Raw genomic sequence first — 17,965 nt, 5'->3', positions numbered from 1 at the left:
AACAATTTGGCCCGCGGGAGGCTGCGAGACTGGAAGGGCCCTCAGCTCGAAACACATTCACTGTGCCAACGAGAATCTGTAGCACATACCTAGCGTACTTGTAAGTCCCTATCCCTCTTCCTCGGTTCTTTTTTCCTCCTGCTGTTTGATCCCATTCCTCCACTTCCACACCTGTGAAGCTGCACTGTGCCTGTTGGTCCACGTTCATACGTGGGACATATTGAAGCATTGAATTGCGCTTACAGCATCCCTACTCCCCTGCGATTGGTTGTTTGGCTTATTTTGGTCCTTCAATTGCAAAATGGGATCATCATGGAAGGCCACAGCCTTGCTAACATGGCTTCTTGCTGCAGAATCAGTACACGGCCTTCCGCAGTCGCAGCCTATTGGCAGCGTTGCGGAAAGCATCTTGGAGCAGACGGCTACAGAGCCTAGTACTTCTTTCAAGACTCAGTATCCACCGTCAAATTCTGAAGCCCGAGTGTTTATCCCAGAGGCCTCGCCGGTACGTTTCATGATCAGCCCTCAAGAGCTTTCTATCCGATGTTGACATAGGACTATAGGTCTACCGGATTGCCCTCGATAAGCAAGGCCATCCTTCCGAGCCTCCTTTTCCGTCAACAAACGTCGACCGGGTTCTAGATGGCATCGTGGACTTATTGTCTCCCAACAATTCGAGTACCAATCCTGCTCCGTCAGCTACATCTGTACTTCCTGCCACAGCCCCGGCGACGGTTGCTTCTCCAACAGAGGTATCGGGCCAAAGTCCTTCCACCGATCTGCCTGGACCTCCAGACAGCATCGCGGACTTATTGTCTCCCAGCGATTCGAGTACCAATCCTGCTCCGTCAGCTACATCTATACTTCCTGCCACAGCTCCGGCGACGGTTGCTTCTCCAACAGACGTATCGGGCCAAAGCCCTTCCACCAATCTGCCTGGACCTCTAGACAGCATCGCAGACTTATTGTCTCCCAACGATTCAAGTAACAATCCTGCTCCGTCAGCTACATCTGTACTTCCTACCACAGCCCCGGCGACGGTTGCTTCTCCAACAGAGGTATCGGGCCAAAGTCCTTCCACCGATCTGCCTGGACCTCCAGACAGCATCGCGGACTTATTGTCTCCCAGCGATTCGAGTACCAATCCTGCTCCGTCAGCTACATCTGTACTTCCTACCACAGCCCCGGCGACGGTTGCTTCTCCAACAGACGTATCGGGCCAAGGTCGTTCCACTGATCTGCCTGGACCTCTAGACAGCATCGCAGACTTATTGTCTCCCAGCGATTCGAGTACCAATCCTGCTCCGTCAGCTACATCTGTACTTCCTACCACAGCTCCGGCGACGGTTGCTTCTCCAGCAGACGTACCGGGCCAAGGTTCTTCCACTGATCTGCCTGGACCTCCAGACAGCATCGCGGACTTATTGTCTCCCAGCGATTCGAGTACCAATCCTGCTCCGTCAGCTACATCTGTACTTCCTGCCACAGGTCCGGCAACGGTTGCTTCTCCAACAGACGTACTGGGCCAAGGTTCTTCCACTGATCTGCCTGGACCTCCAGACAGTCCCGATTACCCTTCTACTATGGACGACCAGGATGTCTTCGAGCCAGTGGCCACTAATGCGCCTCCTGCGAATATCAAGGCTCGTCATGATCACCCGGTGAAGAATCTTCATGTGAGTACCCATTGACAGATACTGATATTGTGTATTTCTAATATAAAGTACAGGCGAATACTTCTCATCCGATTGAAACCAACAAATTCTACGCTGGGCTATTTCTTGGAACTCAGACAAATGCTAGCTTCACACAGCCCTACTCTCTCGGTTGGTCGAGAGGACAAGGTACCCTCAAGAGCTTTGGCGTCGGAGTCTCGCATCTGGAAGCTAAGGTACTGGCATTTGGTCCAAAGAACCATAAGCTCCCAGGTAGCCCTGCTGAGTACTACATCAATCCCGTGGGCCTTCAGCATATTGTTCTATCTGCCACCGAGCTGGATAAGTCGAGTGTCCTCGACGTCGAGGAGCCCAAGGCTTTCTCCGCCCACGCTGTCTTGAAACGATCTGCTGGTTCCCATCATAGCATTACCTTCCCCGTTGTTCAAGGTATGGGATTTATCACCGGTATCTACAACCGTCTTCAACCCCTGATCGAGAGTGGAGTTTTCTTCCGCAAGGTTGTCAGCGCTGGATCGCCCAAGCCTGGAATCTTCAAGTACCAGGTTGCTTTGGAAGATGACACGCACTGGGTACTCTATGCCTCTCCCAACGATGGAATTGACCCCAACCTGAAATTGGTTTCCAAGTCGAGAATCCGTGGTACTCATGGGTTCTCTGGTGCTATTCAGGTCGCCAAGAACCCTGCTGGCAAGTCGGGTGAGAAGTTCTACGACAACTCTGCTGGTGTTTATCCCGTTTCGGGTCACATTACTGGCTCTGTGACTGGCGATACTGGCTCATACAGCTTGGCCTGGGCCAAAGCTGGAAAGCACGCCCACGGAACACCCCTCATCATGTTCGCCTTGCCGCATCACCTCGAATCCTTTGACCGCGATACTGCCGCGCGTGTCACCAGCATACACCTTCGCAGTACTACCAAGGGCAATGCGACAGCCGTTATTGGCGATAGCTGGACGATGGTTGAGCCCGATCTCCCGGTTGATATGGGATTTGCTCCTTGGTCAGCGACGTCAGGCAATGTCCACACCTTATCCCCTGAAGCCAAGAAAGCAATTGTCCAGGTTGCCCCCTACGAGCTGCAGCAGAACATCTCCCAGGAGAGCAACCTGAACAGCATGTATTACAGCGGCAAAGCCCTAAGCAAGTTCGCAACTCTCGTCTGGACTGTTTCCCAACTTGGCGGTGATTTGCATGCAGCCAGCGATGCCTTCCAGGAACTCAAGAGCAGCTTTGCGCGCTTTGTGAATAACCAACAAGAGTACCCTCTCGCATATGACTCTGTCTGGAAGGGTGTTGTGTCGACGGCAGGATACAAAGGCGATTTGAACCAGGATTTCGGAAATACCGCGTACAACGATCACCATTTCCACTACGGCTACTTCATCCAAGCTGCAGCGATCATTGGCTCTCTTGACTCCAACTGGCTGGCCCAGAATAAGGACTGGGTTAACATGCTGGTCCGTGATGCCGGCAACTCAGTGGAGAATGACCCGCACTTCCCCTTCTCTCGTGCCTTTGACTGGTTCAACGGTCACTCTTGGGCCAAAGGTCTTTTCGAGTCCTACGATGGTAAGGATGAGGAGTCCACTTCAGAAGATACCATGTTTGCGTATGCTGTGAAGATGTGGGGTCGTACAATCGGCGACGTGAGTATGGAGGCTCGCGGCAACTTGATGCTGGGCATCATGCGCCGATCTCTGGACAACTACTTCCTCATGCGCAACAACAACGTCAACCAACCCTCAAAATTTATCGGAAACAAGGTCACTGGCATTGTAAGTATAATACACCTCACCCCTGCCTGCTTTAGTCGCTTTGATGACCAGTACTAATTTCCATCCAACAGCTCTTTGAAAACAAGGTCGACCACACCACATACTTCGGTAACAACTTAGAATTCATCCAAGGAATCCACATGATCCCTCTCCTCCCCAACTCTGCCTACACACGAACCCCGCAATTCGTGGCAGAGGAGTGGGAAGCCATATTCGCGCCGAATGCTTCCACCCCTGCCGACAAGGTCGAGGGCGGTTGGAAGGGCGTCCTGTTCGCTAACTTGGCCCTCGTCAACCCCAAGGCATCATGGAGCTTCTTTGCCCAGCACCACTTTAACTACAGCTGGATTGACGGCGGTGCCACACGCACATGGTACCTAGCCTATGCCGCTGCCCTTGGCGGTCTGTAGGTTCAAGTTCCTGGAGCCGTGTTGAACAACACTTGAATGTGGCGTCGGCGGCCTTTTTCTATTTTCTTGACTCCCATCTTGCTTTGTTTTGCCCTCTATCTCTATATTTCTTATAATTTCTTTTCTCTTTTTCGTCTCATCTTGCTTATTTTGTTTTCGGCGCTTGGGTCTTCAGTCTTGTTTCATCGGGTTTTCAAGTAGTTATTTCTCGTAGAGATGGATATATAGTTATAGTAGCTTGTTATGGCATTTATGAAGGGGGGAGTCCAGGACTGAACTGGTTGGTTTTCGTTGGGCTAGATAGCTTGCCCTAATTAGGATGATGTATGCCTGAGATGAAGCGATCCCACGATAGTTAGGTTTAAAAACAAATGACTATTCCAAGATTTGAACTCGTTTTCAGACTGTGTACATTACTAGTAGATGCGCTCCGAGTCACGGTTGTTTTAATATCATCCACTGGCACAAATATTGCCCTGAAAGACGGTTGACTTAGTACTAGGTAGTGGTATCTTCATCAGGGTCAAGATATATATGGACCCCCCGGCCCCCCACCCACCAACTCATCTTATCCTACCCAGAAGAAACTCCACAGAAACGAAATATTGAATCAATGATGCTCGCCAACGAGCAAGAGAATCTATTTTATTCATCAAATCATAATAATAATCAGAGTCATAGCAATCATCGGGCCAGCCCGCCAACAATTCACGTTCAACTTCAACCCCTTGGCAAATCCAAATCAACCACCCAAGGCGCATGAACCGGCCGATAATAGATATCCACAATGCTAGCATTGACAAAAAGAGTCTCATCCCCGAAAGCAAGCGGTCGCTCACCCTCTGAACTAATATCAAGATAAACGCCTTGTTTCTCGAGCATATCTTTCTCGTCGACGGGGATCCTTTCCTGCTTGACACTAACACTAGCACTGCCACCCTCCTTGCTGCCCTTCTCAGAGGCCTTCGTTCCGTCATAAGTCCCCCCGCACTGCACCCCATCCTTCATGAATATGTCCGAAAAGATAAAGTCTTGGTCTTGCGCGCCCAGCCGCGCGCATCAGGCTTTCGCACCCGACGTGCTCCAATTTATTGCGATCATCACCAACCCGGTCCAGGACCCCCGCCGGCGGGCCATGAGTGATCATAATATCGATACTTGGGAAGTCCGGGACCGGGTTTGCAGGAATTGGGGCCGTAGACCCCGGCGCGGGGAGATTGAAGCGATCTTCATTGCGATGATATGCAAACGCCCAGTTGCAGAACTCGGGTTGGTAGGGTGAGGCGTAGACGGTGAATTTTGCGCCAGAGGTTAGCGTGAATGTGTGGATTCCTTCATCTAGGTATCTTATTCCTGCGGCGCGGGCAGACTCGTTCGTGTATAGGTCTTTTATGTCTCTTATATAAGATAGTAGTTCCGGGGGTGGTGGGATTGTTCCCCCCTTGATGGCTTCGAGGCGGGTTTGCTCGTCTTTATGGAGTGGGATATTTTTTGCGCCGAAGTATGCTGTTTTCCGGTGCTTTTTGTAGCCGGTGCAGAGGAAGTATTCTTCGTCTAAGGTGATGTCGTGATTGCCTGCGATAACGAGCTTTAGTTCTGCGGGCGCGGCTTTGAGCATTGAGATTGTTTCTTCGTGTTCGGTGCGGTAGCCGACTTTTGTGAGATCGCCGGAGTGGAGGAGGATGTCGGCTTCTGGGAGGGGATTGCGGTAGGCATGTTCCTTTTCTGATGGCGAGTAGGGACTGGTGGTGTGAGTGTCTGAGATCATGCAGATGCGTGTTTTGATACCCGCAGTTGAGGCCATTCTGGAAGGAAATGGGATGAGAGAAGATAAAGTTGGGGAGGAGAATGCTTGGATGAATCCTTTCCAGTCTTTTTGGAACGAGGAAAGGAAGTGCAGAGGTGAGTGGGGTGTGTTGAGGTGAGGAGGAGGGAAGGATGGGGAGCGATGAATCACAGCCTCAAAACATGGAAACCGACCCGGACCACTGGTTGCGGTAGCCTAAGTGGCTCATAGTTACTAGTAGGCTATACAGATATTCGTACCGGTGCATTAGCTAATACGTATATATAGTAGACTTCAATCTAATATTTTGCATTCGGTCCAATGGCTACCTTCCCTACTGTGGTCGGCCTTATCGCTATGGAACGACATCAGCCCCCCCCGCAGAATGTTCAACAAGGTGATGGCCATTGGATGTTCTACTGTGGTTAACTACGATTTGGGAAGACATGGCATCCTACAATACCAGGTGCTGCGAAAGCAGGAAATCACAAGTAACGTAAACAGGAAAATAGATTCCCATAGAATTGACGGCTCAGAGCTCTACAGACATTGCATCCGCGGATGCCCAGATCATGACAAGTTTTCTGGTAAACATAGCTGAAACTCCGATAACCACCCGTGCATCGACAACCCACGCGGTCTATTAACCGAATGGCTTTCCCTTTTTGTTTTTCGTTTACTTGCGGATCGCACGCTGGTAGAAAGCCAGCTCCTCACCCTCCAGGATGTAACCGTCGACACGGCCGGACTGGCCAGGTCGGGAGGAAACAACGGCGAACAGGCGGCCGGACTCGAACTGACGCTCGATGGCACCCTCAACCTTGCCCTGATCGGCGTAACGCTCAGCCTGCTTCTTGGTGACAGACTTGCTCTTCTTCTCCTCGGTGACATCGGTCTTGGCCTGGCGACGGCGACCGATGCCCTGGCCGTAGTGGGCCTCGTACCATTGACGGAAGGGGGCAGCGTCGATCTGGACGACGGCGGACTTGGTCAAGGTGTTTGTGCGGACCAGCTCGTTGTTGGAGGGGTGGAAAGAGACACCGATGACACGGGTCTTGCGGGCAACACCCTCAGAGCCCCAGGAGAAGTTACCGGACTCGAGGCGCAAGGCACGGAACTTTTGGTTACCACCGCGAGTGCGAACGAGATGGATGCGCTTGGTGCCAATACGGGTGTTGGCGGGCTGGCGGCCCTTCTCGAAAGCTCTGTTGAAGATAAGTCAGAATATGGCTCACAGAGGAAAAATCTTCGGTCGCATCTTCAAAATCGTTTCCACATAATAACCACAGTAACCATCCCCGTAGATAAACAAAAATTCACCTCCTTATACCACACGAAACGACAGGAACGAAAAAAAATTCATGGATGGATGGTGCCGTACCTCTTCTTGCGGTAGTAGGCGCGCTTGGCACCGGTAGCGCTGCGCTTGTGACGAGAATCGCGAGAGATACCCATGTTTGCGGTTGATGGATGGAGTCTAGCTTAACAAGACAAGATTAGAACTCGATCGGGTTGGTGCGTTTGACCCTGTATATTCCAGTTTCCACAACTTCTGTTTCGTCCGTGATAATCGTGCAACAAGATCGGTAATTCAAAAATTGAAAAGGTCGTGTTGTCGAGAAGCGGCGAATGATTTAACGAATTAGGATGTCGAAGGGAGGTAAGGAACGAATGTCGAATGTGTCGAATTTCAATTTCAATTTCGAGGTCCACGGTGGGATTTTTCCCCCTCACGCAGCGATTGTCGGGACGAAGCAGAAAGTAGGAAACTGGAACAGAGGGCGATTCTCGAGGATAACTCACCCCTAACTCTGCCACCAAAAAAACACGGAAAGTTGTCGTTGGGTTGTCGTGGGAATGCGGTCGTCGAGCGGCGGAGGATTGAATATTCCCAGGCCCAGTGTGTTACTCGCTTGTGCGGTTGCCCTAAGCGAACTAACCCGGTTTGGGTGTAGCGCCACTGTGTGCGGTCCCGTGACCTGTTATCTCTGCTTAGTCATCTATCAGGCTTGGCACGGGGCTCCGAGGCAGGGTTGTACATGCGGGTAGGCTGTTTCCAATAGGACGTTCTCATTCATTGCAATGGTGCTCTGCTATTTCTGATAAACTACCATTTCACTCTATCATTCCATCTACCATCTACTGCTTCTTTCCACCCTTCTCCCGCTCCTCCTTCACAATCTGGCTGATCCGCTGGAACGTCCCGAATCCCTCCACCAAACACGAACCCACCCACGCAAGCCACAGCCCCGACAAGAACGGCACCCCATGAGGCTTCAACTTAGTCACAGCCAACAAAGCCGACTCGAAGATATGAATACCCACCGTGATGGGAAACAGGTAGGGCTGGATATTATACACAAAGTGCGCAAAGTCCGGAACGAACTTGTAGCCAAAGTTCTCATAGACAAATGATCCAGGCAGGAGGTTCTCGCGACTGAAGCAGGTGATGTACAGGAAGGCGCACAGGGCAAAGATCACAATCTGATGGCCATGTGGAGCACGGTATTCGGTTAGCGTCACGTCGGATCGGCCGAGTTTCTGCAGACTGTCCTTGTGCAGGCCGACCAACCGACCGCGGGCTTCGTTGTAGCTGGCCATGGGCGGGTCGATTGGGATTCCGTAGCGGATTCCGTTGGCTCGGATCGTGAGGTCGGAGAGGGTGAGGTCCTCTAGGGTTGCGCCTTTGGCTTCGCTGGCCGTGATGCGGGAAAAGGCTTGTAGGTATAGCTGTAGTGAATCGCCATGGTCGGCGTTCATGTGCTTGATGATGAAGTCCTTGCCGGACATGGTGGAGTAGTCGGCCGAAGATCGGAGAGACGTAGTAAGGCGTGGTGTTAATTCGGTGGGATTGAGGCAGGAATAATTCCTGGTGAGATTCAAGAGTATGATGTGAGCGTTGCGATAGGCAGAAAAGTCACCGGCTGCTGTGACAGGGGAGAAGGGTAGGAAATGCCCCCAGGTGCGGTCTGAAGATCTCATGGATCCACGCCAAGCCCGAACCTCGGCCTAGGCCTCATGGGTTGGGTGTGATTTCGGCAGCCAACCCTGGAACATGCAATAAATTGGGCAATTGATCAGATTTGATCACGGCTATGCAGTTATGGTAAATTCAGCATGTACCCAGGTAGTTTTCATTAGAATATGGCGAACCACCGTGATAATTGGTTCATCCGAGTGGTTCGATAACCAATGGATGATATACTAGTAATAGTACTAGTATGTGGAAATATATAGTCACGCCCACGACTCGGAAAAAATAAAAATCATATCAACGTGCTGCTTGATCAACAGGTAATTACCCTAACCTCAATTAGACTGCAGGTATGAACCCACTCTGATTGATATATACATATAGTAGTACAGGATCCAAAGTATCGACTCAGGCGCGGCGCCTCCAGTACCGTGGGTAAGGCCCTGTCTGACCGATCCAGACCAAATAAGAGAATGTATATTTAAGCGATGATCAAGCAAGGACTCTATGAAACGATGAAGAGCAGGGATAGTTGATAAAAAAAATTAAATCGATCGTTATCATCATTTGAAAGGCGACCACTGCAAATGCGAACACCATGGTAAAGCGAGGACATTGGGACGGAGACGGAGACGGAGACGGAAGTAAAAGTAAACGGAAAAGGATATAGGAGATATAAAATAGGGAATGTCGACGAGTTTTATGCCCTGTAGCCGACGCGATCAACTCCTATTTGGTTTGAGCGGATATTCTACAATGAAGGGAATAGATGGGGTGCAACTTACATGAGAGCGAGGGTGAGATCACCGTGGATGCGTGCCTTGAGTTCAATCTCAATCTCCAGATTCAGCTCCAGCCTCAGTTTCATACCCTCTTCATCGAGGATGCTCTTCTTCTTCTCATCGGCAATGTTCATGTCGGTGGAATTACCCTGCCAAGGTGGCATCGAAGTGTCGCCGTTCATTTTGGTCATTCCAAATTCATCGCGGTCCTCGTCATCGGGATAGTAATCGGAGTATTCGTCTTCGTCGGAATACTCTTCTGAGTCATACTCATCGTCGGCTTGCTGTTGAGGCTGTTGTTGCTTGCGGCGCTGAAGTTGCTGGTTCTTCGCAGCGGGCTTAGGCTGGTCCTTCGCAGCAGGCTTAGGCTGGTCCTCCTCCTCGTCTGAGTATTCGTAGTCATCGGCGCTGTCGTAATCTTCATCATCGGAATACTCGGGCACTTGGAACTGCTTTTGCTGCTCCTTGGGCTTCTCGACGGTGGCCATGATGTTTTGGATGGGTGGGGACGAGGATGGAGATAGAATGAGTAAGAAGAGAGAGGTACGAGTATTCCGAGGTCAATGGATTAAGGAATCAATATTGGAAGGAGAATAGGAATACAACACTAAGGATTGGAGAAAAGGGAGGGGAATGAGGAAAGCGGTGATATGATATGAAGGGACAGGACTAGATCGTCACTTCACTGCCATGACGTTGGCGGCGGGTGAGATGGACTCTCCACCAGGAAGTGTGGTCAGTGGTAATATAGGTACGTGGAGTTCGATACCTGTCACAAGTGGTACATGTACCTGTCACGAATTACTTTCTGGCTCGACGAGAGGACCACCGGCGTCATGCCATGCTTTGTGCCACCTGGCGTGGGCGTGGAGATAGCATGGCAGTTCTATTTTAGGTAGCCGACGCAGCGTCTACCAGCCACACCAGCCAGCAAGAGCCGGTTTCCGCCCTTGCTCGACCCGTGGAAACAAGAGGCAGTTTCAGAGGGACTGGCACTTCCAACTTTGAAGCTGCCAACTTCCAGTTCCAACTTCCCGTTGAACCAAAGTGCCCTGCTTCTACGTCATTTTAATATCGAATTTCAACGGCGATTGGCAAGTGCGACCGTCTTACGTCGTTTTCCAATCTATAAAAGTGGGTCGCACCTGCCAAATTGCACCGGCGCATCTCCTGATTGGCTGCTGACATAAGAACGAAAGCCCACACGGACATTTTCCACTGTTGATCTGATCCGCCTAGATTCACATCATATTCTAAGGTGGTTGCACACTCCCGTATATCTCGTACTATACTCCGTACCACGGATATACTTCCACCTGAGTGCACCACATCCCTGCTCCCCTCCCACGTCATTTCCAGCCTTTCCGTCTGGTTTGGCATCTTTCTCAAACCACCAAACAGTACACACAATTGAATTGACGTCTCATCTGACGTCGGAGGCGGGCCTCCCCCCCACGTTCATCTCCATCTTCCACCGGTTTTATGTCTGTCCAAAGTGGCTTCTTCTAGACCGCGTCATTGCGATACATCCTCATTACACAGAGCGCTTGGTCCTTCATAACCCATATCATCTGCATCGGACCACTTCATATTCTCCGCTCTCCCTCTCCCCCCTCTCATTGCTTTTCTTCTCTTCTCTTTCCACCATGGCCGATCAAGATTCCTCTAATCCCAACCCGGAGTCCACCCCTACCACCCCCAACAAGCCAAAGCGTGCCCCTCCCAAACTGGGAAAGAAGACTCCAGCCAAGCAAGAGCAGACCCCTCCTCCCTCCGAGCAAGGTCAACAAGATCAAGACCAATCAGACAAAGATAAGACCGAAGAGAAAGATCAGGAGCAAGAATCTGAGCAAAAGGAAGAAAACCAAGAGCCTGAGCCTGAATCCCTTCAACAAGAACCCGATTCGGATCACGAGAAGGAAAATACCCAGAACGGTGACGCCCAGCCAGAAAAGAAGCAAGAGCGAGAACCCGAGCCCGAGCCCGAACCCCAACCTCAAAAAGAAGAACCCCGTCGTCGTCGTCGTCCGCGCCCATCTCGCAGACAAGACACTGATACCGAATCTGTTCCCCGCAACGATATGGACGCTCAACCTCAGCAACGCCAGCGCACTCGCCGCACCCGCCAGCCACAGCAGCAGCAGCAGCAGCAAGGCGGCGAAGGTGGCCCACTCGGTGGTCTCGGCGGCGTCGATCAAGCCGGCCAGCTAGTCCAGAACACAGCCGGCAATGCCTTGAACGGAGTCACTGGATCCGCCGGGAAAGCTGTCGGCGGCGTTCTGGGCGGAGGCGAAAAGGAGGAGAAGGGTGATGATAAAGGTCAGGACGAACAGTTGCGTCTGCGACTGGATCTGAATCTTGATATTGAGATTCAACTCAAGGCCAAGATTCATGGTGATTTGACTATAGGCTTATTGTCAGTATTTCCCCTTCCTTTTTTACTTTTTTCTCCGTTTCACTTCCCCTGCAAGACGTTCTTTGTTCATATTTGTACTAACTAATCTTGTAGGAATTAATTCAACTCGAGTATAGTGGATGAATAGCAGAATACCCCTTCTGTCCACAATGCTTTACGTTTGATACCTCTGCGAGCGATGACTCATGTACGGTGATGCAAGATGCAGGATTGCATAGCTGGCCGGTTTCGATTATGACTGCGCACGTCCTGCTTTTTATTTCCCTTTTTTTCATTTACTTGCTTCTCTTTTTTCCCCCTCTTCTTATATCGTGTGTCTAGGCTTGTTCAATCCCTAGATTTGACGTGGCGCCTCCATTCAGGGTTTCGGTGTCTGGTCATGATTGTACAGTATAATTGTTCTCCCATATAGCTGCTTTCGGCGAAGGGATAATCAAGACTCGTACTTGTCTACTCAGTGACACATTACTTTATTCAAGACTCTCGTAATTCAATAACGTTGATCACTTCATTCCAATTTGCCGGCCGTGTCGGATCGGAGTATTAGTGACGTGGATGTGTTACTGTCCGCGCCCAGCCAGTCGGGTAGACGGGACTGTCAGGTGAGACGAGCAAGGTTGGACACTCCTTATCTGACATCTCTAACTCAATGCCCAATCGCGAGGAAAAACATAGGTGTTTATTCTACAATGAGATAATATGGGGGTATGTGCTGGATTCCAGGTATGTAAGATACGCAGCCGGACGGAGATGCCATCCGTCAGTCTATTTGCCCAAACAAAGCAAAACAAAAGCTGAGTATGCCTAGTGGCCGCCGGTAATATGACCACGCAGAGAAAAGAAGTTAAGCGCTCAGAAAAAGAAAACGAAAGAAAGAAAGAAAGAACGAAAGAAAGAAGAAACCAACATCTCACCGAGTCTTTCCTCCTCTAGGCCGTGGAATTCATTACATCAATATCCCAAATATATCGATGGATTGCCTTTTTTTTCATTTCCTATAGCCCCGCAATATACATCAGTCCATAGCCGAGGGTGACGATCACTACAAAACACATCAAGCTTGATGGAACACCGCGAGTGATAAAATGGCGGACTTGAAGGTAGCGCTGGCCGGTTGTCGGGACTTCGGTCATGATGGCAGCTATTATAACAAGTCAGTACATACATCCAACAAACGGGATCATAGGGATACGCACTCATGTTGGGGAATCCGCTCGTGGGCAGGGCCATCGCAACAGAACACATCAAGGCACTGGCCATGACCAACAGATTGGGGTGAGGGTTTTCCATGTTGACACCGATCTGACGGACGAGAGGTAGGATGATCAGAGCAGCAACGGTATGAGAAATGAAGGTGGCAATGACAAGAATCAATGCGCAGAAGACGAGGAGCACGCTATACAGACTCAGGTGCTCGACCCGTTCGGTGATGCTCCCAGCGATGGTGTGCAGAAGACCAGAGGAGGTGACGGCCTTGCCAAGACACAACCCACCAGCAGCGAGGATGATGATCGTCCAGAGGAAATTGTTAAAATCCTCCTTATTCAGGATACCCGTGCCGAAGAATAACACGAGGGGAATGATGGCTATGACACCCATGTCGCCAAAGACATGCTCGAGCTGGTGGCTCACGCACCAGAGCACGATAGTTCCGAGAGTCACGGCGCTGATGAAGTATTGAATACCAGTGAAACGGTCCTTGACTGGGCGCATGGGGATAATGGTCGTGTTGTGTCCCGGGTGGAACGTCGCCAGGAGCAGGGCCCAGATCAGGAAGATGGAAATAATGCAGACAGGCAGCGCGATGAAGAACCATGTGCCCCAGCTGATGCTGGGATACATGTTCTGTAGAGCAATAATGTTTTGCGGTGAAGCGATTGGCGAAGCTGCACCACCGACATTGGCCGCCAGAGCAATACCCAGGACCAGCGCCTTCGCGAAGTTCGAGTCCGGGGACAAGTTGCGAAGAAGAGGTTGGATAATCGAGTAGCAGAGCACGGGAGACGCAACGTTACTGATCCACATGCTGAGGAACATGCTCACAAACATATTGGTCAATAGCACGGTCTTGGGCTTGGAGCCAGCCTTGCTCAGAACAAACATAGCCATGCGTCGGGCAATGTCATATTTGGATAGAGCTGCAGCGATGGTGAAACCACCCAGAAGAAGCATGATCACTGGCGTCCACATAGCTGCAAATACCATGCCAACGGATTCCTTTGGACCAAGTCGCTTGTGTGGCTTTTCCTCAGATCGCATGATACCCAACACAACAACCAGGAACGGAATTAGCAGCGAAGTCACGAAAAGCGGGATGGCCTATATATGATCATGTTAGAAATTCGGATCTCCCATATAAATTCAAATTGCAGAATGCTTACCTCGGTAGCCCAGAGAAAACTAACAAGAACCAGCATTGCAAGGCAGTTCTGTTGTTCGGGCGTCTCCATCATGGGCGTGGCCAGCAATGCTCCGAAGACAGCAAAGCTGAAGACCAGAGTACCGAAGCTGAGACTGCAGAGCCAGGTGGGGAAGTGTATGCTGCCAAGGGGGGTTCCAATCTCTGTAGTTCGAATTTCTTGTTTGTCACCCTGGCGGCGTGCCGTGGCCGGATCTTCATCACCACCCAGCAGAGTTCGACGAATACCGACATTCGCGGCCTGCGCACGGCGTTCGATCTCAATCATTTCGCGCCAGACGGTATTTCGCTCCCAGACCACATGCTCACGTAGATGTAGACGCAGTTCCCGGCTAGCCAAAGGCCGACTACCCTTGGTGACAATTTCAGCATAGATACCCTCTACCTTAGTAATGTAGTCATCAACAGCGGACGTGGTGGACTCGGTGAATGGCAGCGCTGGGTTGACGACTGAACCGAGGTAATCCCGACGCATATTGCGGAACAAGGTCTTGTCGTACTTCTTCAAGGCCTTGGAGAAGCCAGTCTTGTTCAGCTCGATGAATGAACGAAGTTCGCACAGAGAGACGTAGGCTTCGACGAGACGCTTCTTCAACGAGACTCCCGTATTGTACAGATCGAGGAAAGCCTGGTCACTCAGGTCAGAATCCTGGGGCGCACGACTGCTTCCGAGGCCAAAGAAGGCCGAGTCCGCCATGTCGCCTGCGCGGTCTTCCGTTGTAGACTCTCCATCGGTTGACTGCATGAGTCGATTGCGAGGGTTGAGCACTGGAGGATAAGCGTCGTCATCGCTATCATCCGCATCGTCACTCACGCCACCTGATGGGCGACGATGAGGTTGATTGTAGCCAGTTCCCGGGCGAGAGCTGGTACTCATGGTTCTCGCCTTGACCACACTCTCACTCACAGGATCCATATTGACACCGTCTGTTTGCATAAGATACTCCGTGCCCTCATGTACCAATTCATCTGTCAGTTCAAATATCTCCCTTTGCTTTTGCTGGAAAAAGGTGCAAATCTTGCCCAGTTCCGCATCGAGGGCACGCTTGAACACACCGTCCGGGTTATGCACTTGTGCGCCGGACAACAGCGGAGCGGACTCAACGTCCGGGGCGGACTGTTCATCGGGCCGATGAACTTGCTTCTCGAGGGTATATATGCTAAGATACAGATCGGTCCGTTAGCCACATGAACGATACGACCATTCCGCGCGCGAACCGTATGCAATTATCCCTTCCTGTGCGATGTGACTCCCGTTCCGATATATATTTTCAGATGTACATCCGAGACCACGACCACATATCGCCAAGGATCGCAGCTGCTCATTCCAACCACAGAGGAAGGGCAAAGGAGACAGAATAAACTCACAGTTTCTTCAGGTTACTGTACGCAATATAATTCGAACTCCAATCTGGCACCGCATTGAACTGAATGCTGTGTGAAAACTTCATGTTGGCGAGTTTTTCGGGATCAGGATCAACCTGACCAGGACCAACACGGTGAGCTCGACGTCGAAGAGCTTCAGGCCAAAGTCTGAGACGAGAGGAGCGGTAGCCCCGCGGGCGTTCCGATAAAGCAGTCTTCTCCCAGTCCTCGACCTTTTCGGATGGAAGCCCTGCAAGCGATTGTGAGCTGGCAGCTGGCTCAAACGGCCGCGAAGCGCTCGTCGATCGTTGTGTGCGCGCAGCTGCAGACCCGAGAGCTCGTAGAGCTAACGGACGGGTGGTAGAGTTGAAATCTGTGAGTTCGATGGATCCGCGGCTTTGGGAGGTAGCCACCGTCGTTGAGGGCCCGGAGGGGAATCGGCCACAAGCAGGCAATTGCGCTTTTTAGAGGAGGGGGGGTCCGATCGAGGAAATGAGGAGGTGTTGCGGGGCGGCCAGACAGACTGAGTGGGCGGGTGTGTGGTCAGCTGGAGCCGGCTTCGTGGGTTGCACTGATGGTCAGGCTGGAAATGTGGTGAGCACGGCTGATCGCATGCGCATTCGACAAGATATTTTCTCCTATTATTCTCCGAGACAATGACTGGACATGAGCATGGTCCCTGCTTGCAAGCCAAGAGCTCCTTTTTCGCGATGACTTCAGGAACCGTTACATGCCGTATCGAGAATAATTTGATGCTGAGTCAGCGTGGCTGTGGCCTATCAGCCGCACGCTATATCAAGTATGCATTAGTAGTATACTAGGATGTAATATAGGCTGGAATATGCATAAAATAGTTTAAGTAATGGGATAATAGTAGTACTAGTATGGATGGAGGTAGTACTGATACTAGTATACTACCATAGACCTATATCGATTTAACCAATTCAAGTGTACTAGTAGCTTGGCGAAGCATACATACATGACTCCATATGGCCAAACTTGAACTAATTCAGATAATATACATTGTTGAAAGATTGCTGAAAGACCATGTTCAAACCGTCAACCCAAAAAGACAGAAGCACGCACTCGATGATTATATTAACGGCGGCGGGGCGCCAGACCCAAGTTGGCACGTCCAGAGATACCAATCTTGTGCTGCCCGTCCTTCCGGTCCCACACGCCACTACGGCCCTCGGCGATCGCGATCAGCTCATTTGCGACACGGTGCGCCAGGTGCGCATCACGGCGCTTCTCCGAGCCATCGATAATCCACTTGATGGCAGTGCGACGGCGCTGGCGCAGGGTCAAGGGGTGGGGAACTTGCACGGCAGTACCACCACCAGCAATACCCTTCTGTTGACGAATTCGGAATACGGGAGCCACCGAGTCGACGATCAGGGTGAGGTAAAGAACGGGATCGAGAGGCAGTTGCGGAGCGGGGGGAGCTCCGAGAAGAGGACGGCGGGATTGGATATTGGGAGGGGATGAGGTACGGAGGGTATCCAGAATGATGGACATGTTCTAGTGATTTAGGGTCAGTTCGGGGTTCGGAAACACAATGGAAAAGATATGCCGGACCTTTTGGGCGCGAGCCAGCTTGCCATCTTGCATCAGCATCTTGGTGAACTGGTCCTGCATGGTATCGTAGCGTTTCCGGAAGTTCAATGTCCCCCGCGGGGCCTCGGGCTCGGCGAACTTCAAGCCTGGGATCCGCTCAGCTGCCTGTTCTTCCACTCCCTGGATCATGCTCGCAAGCATGGCGGCAGATGCATCCCCCTCCGCTTGGGAGTTTTCGGTCTCGGGCAGACGGCTACGAGCGGAGGTCGAGAACGAACGGGTGCCCTTCTTGAGCTGGTCTTGCATGACCTTTGGCATGTGCTTCATGGCTTCCTGGTCACGGGAAAGAATCTATAGATGAGATCCAAAGTTAGTAATATTCTTCGAGTGGCTATTCTCAAGTCCTGCTCACCTCCGAGACTGGGGTTCCTTGCTCCAGTTCGGGAGCGGTGGGTTGTCCATCGCAGCTCTTTTCTTTGCTCATAATTCTGTCTACCTCGGCAGCCTCTTCGCTGACGTGGGGAAGAGGATCCTGAGTCGGGAACTTCTGCTCCTCAGGAGGAATGACCTTCTTGCCACTCTTGGACGAGTTCCATCTTGTCTGAATCGAGGCGGTCTGTTCGGCGCGGAATCGGAGAGGAGAAGCGATGTTGCGAGGTGCGAATGAGGCGGGCTGGCGGAGAGCCGCCGCTGCCTTGTGTGCTGTAAAGAGGTTGAGTCTGGGTGGCATTGTGTGGAATAGACCTCAATCGACGACCGGGTTGGTTGAATTCGAGAGTCGAAGGTCAAGGTCAAGGCCGAT

At 51.3% G+C, this 17,965-nt stretch overlaps 7 protein-coding genes across 7 annotated transcripts; 2 read left to right on the top strand and 5 right to left on the bottom strand.

Annotated features, from left to right (window-relative positions):
• Positions 1-301: 301 nt before the first annotated feature.
• On the top strand, positions 302-3,864 carry N7481_000991 (glucan endo-1,3-beta-D-glucosidase; the record flags this gene model as incomplete). The annotated part of the gene is made up of 4 exons (XM_057260210.1): positions 302-505; positions 564-1,676; positions 1,730-3,454; positions 3,526-3,864. 4 exons carry the CDS (start codon positions 302-304, stop codon positions 3,862-3,864), a joined length of 3,381 nt encoding a protein of 1,126 aa, XP_057128042.1.
• Positions 3,865-4,584: 720 nt separating this feature from the next.
• On the bottom strand, positions 4,585-5,668 carry N7481_000990 (uncharacterized protein; the record flags this gene model as incomplete). The annotated part of the gene is made up of 2 exons (XM_057260209.1): positions 4,585-4,815; positions 4,856-5,668. The coding sequence occupies 2 exons, from the start codon at positions 5,666-5,668 to the stop codon at positions 4,585-4,587; spliced, it is 1,044 nt and encodes a 347-aa protein (XP_057128041.1).
• Positions 5,669-6,326: 658 nt separating this feature from the next.
• Positions 6,327-7,105, bottom strand: N7481_000989 (40S ribosomal protein eS8; the record flags this gene model as incomplete). The annotated part of the gene is made up of 2 exons (XM_057260208.1): positions 6,327-6,855; positions 7,032-7,105. 2 exons carry the CDS (start codon positions 7,103-7,105, stop codon positions 6,327-6,329), a joined length of 603 nt encoding a protein of 200 aa, XP_057128040.1.
• Positions 7,106-7,789: 684 nt separating this feature from the next.
• Positions 7,790-8,440, bottom strand: N7481_000988 (DUF2470 domain-containing protein; the record flags this gene model as incomplete). Its single annotated transcript, XM_057260207.1, has 1 exon — positions 7,790-8,440. One exon carries the CDS (start codon positions 8,438-8,440, stop codon positions 7,790-7,792), a length of 651 nt encoding a protein of 216 aa, XP_057128039.1.
• A 965-nt stretch (positions 8,441-9,405) lies between these two features.
• On the bottom strand, positions 9,406-9,894 carry N7481_000987 (uncharacterized protein; the record flags this gene model as incomplete). Its single annotated transcript, XM_057260206.1, has 1 exon — positions 9,406-9,894. One exon carries the CDS (start codon positions 9,892-9,894, stop codon positions 9,406-9,408), a length of 489 nt encoding a protein of 162 aa, XP_057128038.1.
• A 1,158-nt stretch (positions 9,895-11,052) lies between these two features.
• On the top strand, positions 11,053-11,907 carry N7481_000986 (uncharacterized protein; the record flags this gene model as incomplete). The annotated part of the gene is made up of 1 exon (XM_057260205.1): positions 11,053-11,907. The coding sequence occupies one exon, from the start codon at positions 11,053-11,055 to the stop codon at positions 11,905-11,907; it is 855 nt and encodes a 284-aa protein (XP_057128037.1).
• A 910-nt stretch (positions 11,908-12,817) lies between these two features.
• On the bottom strand, positions 12,818-17,893 carry N7481_000985 (putative plasma membrane phosphate transporter Pho87; the record flags this gene model as incomplete). The annotated part of the gene is made up of 7 exons (XM_057260204.1): positions 12,818-12,963; positions 13,019-14,141; positions 14,204-15,401; positions 15,610-16,066; positions 16,752-17,127; positions 17,185-17,514; positions 17,576-17,893. The coding sequence occupies 7 exons, from the start codon at positions 17,891-17,893 to the stop codon at positions 12,818-12,820; spliced, it is 3,948 nt and encodes a 1,315-aa protein (XP_057128036.1).
• Between the last annotated feature and the right edge of the window lie 72 nt (positions 17,894-17,965).

Source organism: Penicillium waksmanii (assembly GCF_028829765.1).
Source record: "Penicillium waksmanii strain IBT 27052 chromosome Unknown utg000001l:1.0-4852451.0:1.0-4856178.0, whole genome shotgun sequence".
NCBI lineage: Eukaryota > Fungi > Ascomycota > Eurotiomycetes > Eurotiales > Aspergillaceae > Penicillium > Penicillium waksmanii.
The sequence above is the reverse complement of the archived record's forward strand: the minus strand, read 5'-3'. Positions and strand labels throughout refer to the sequence as shown.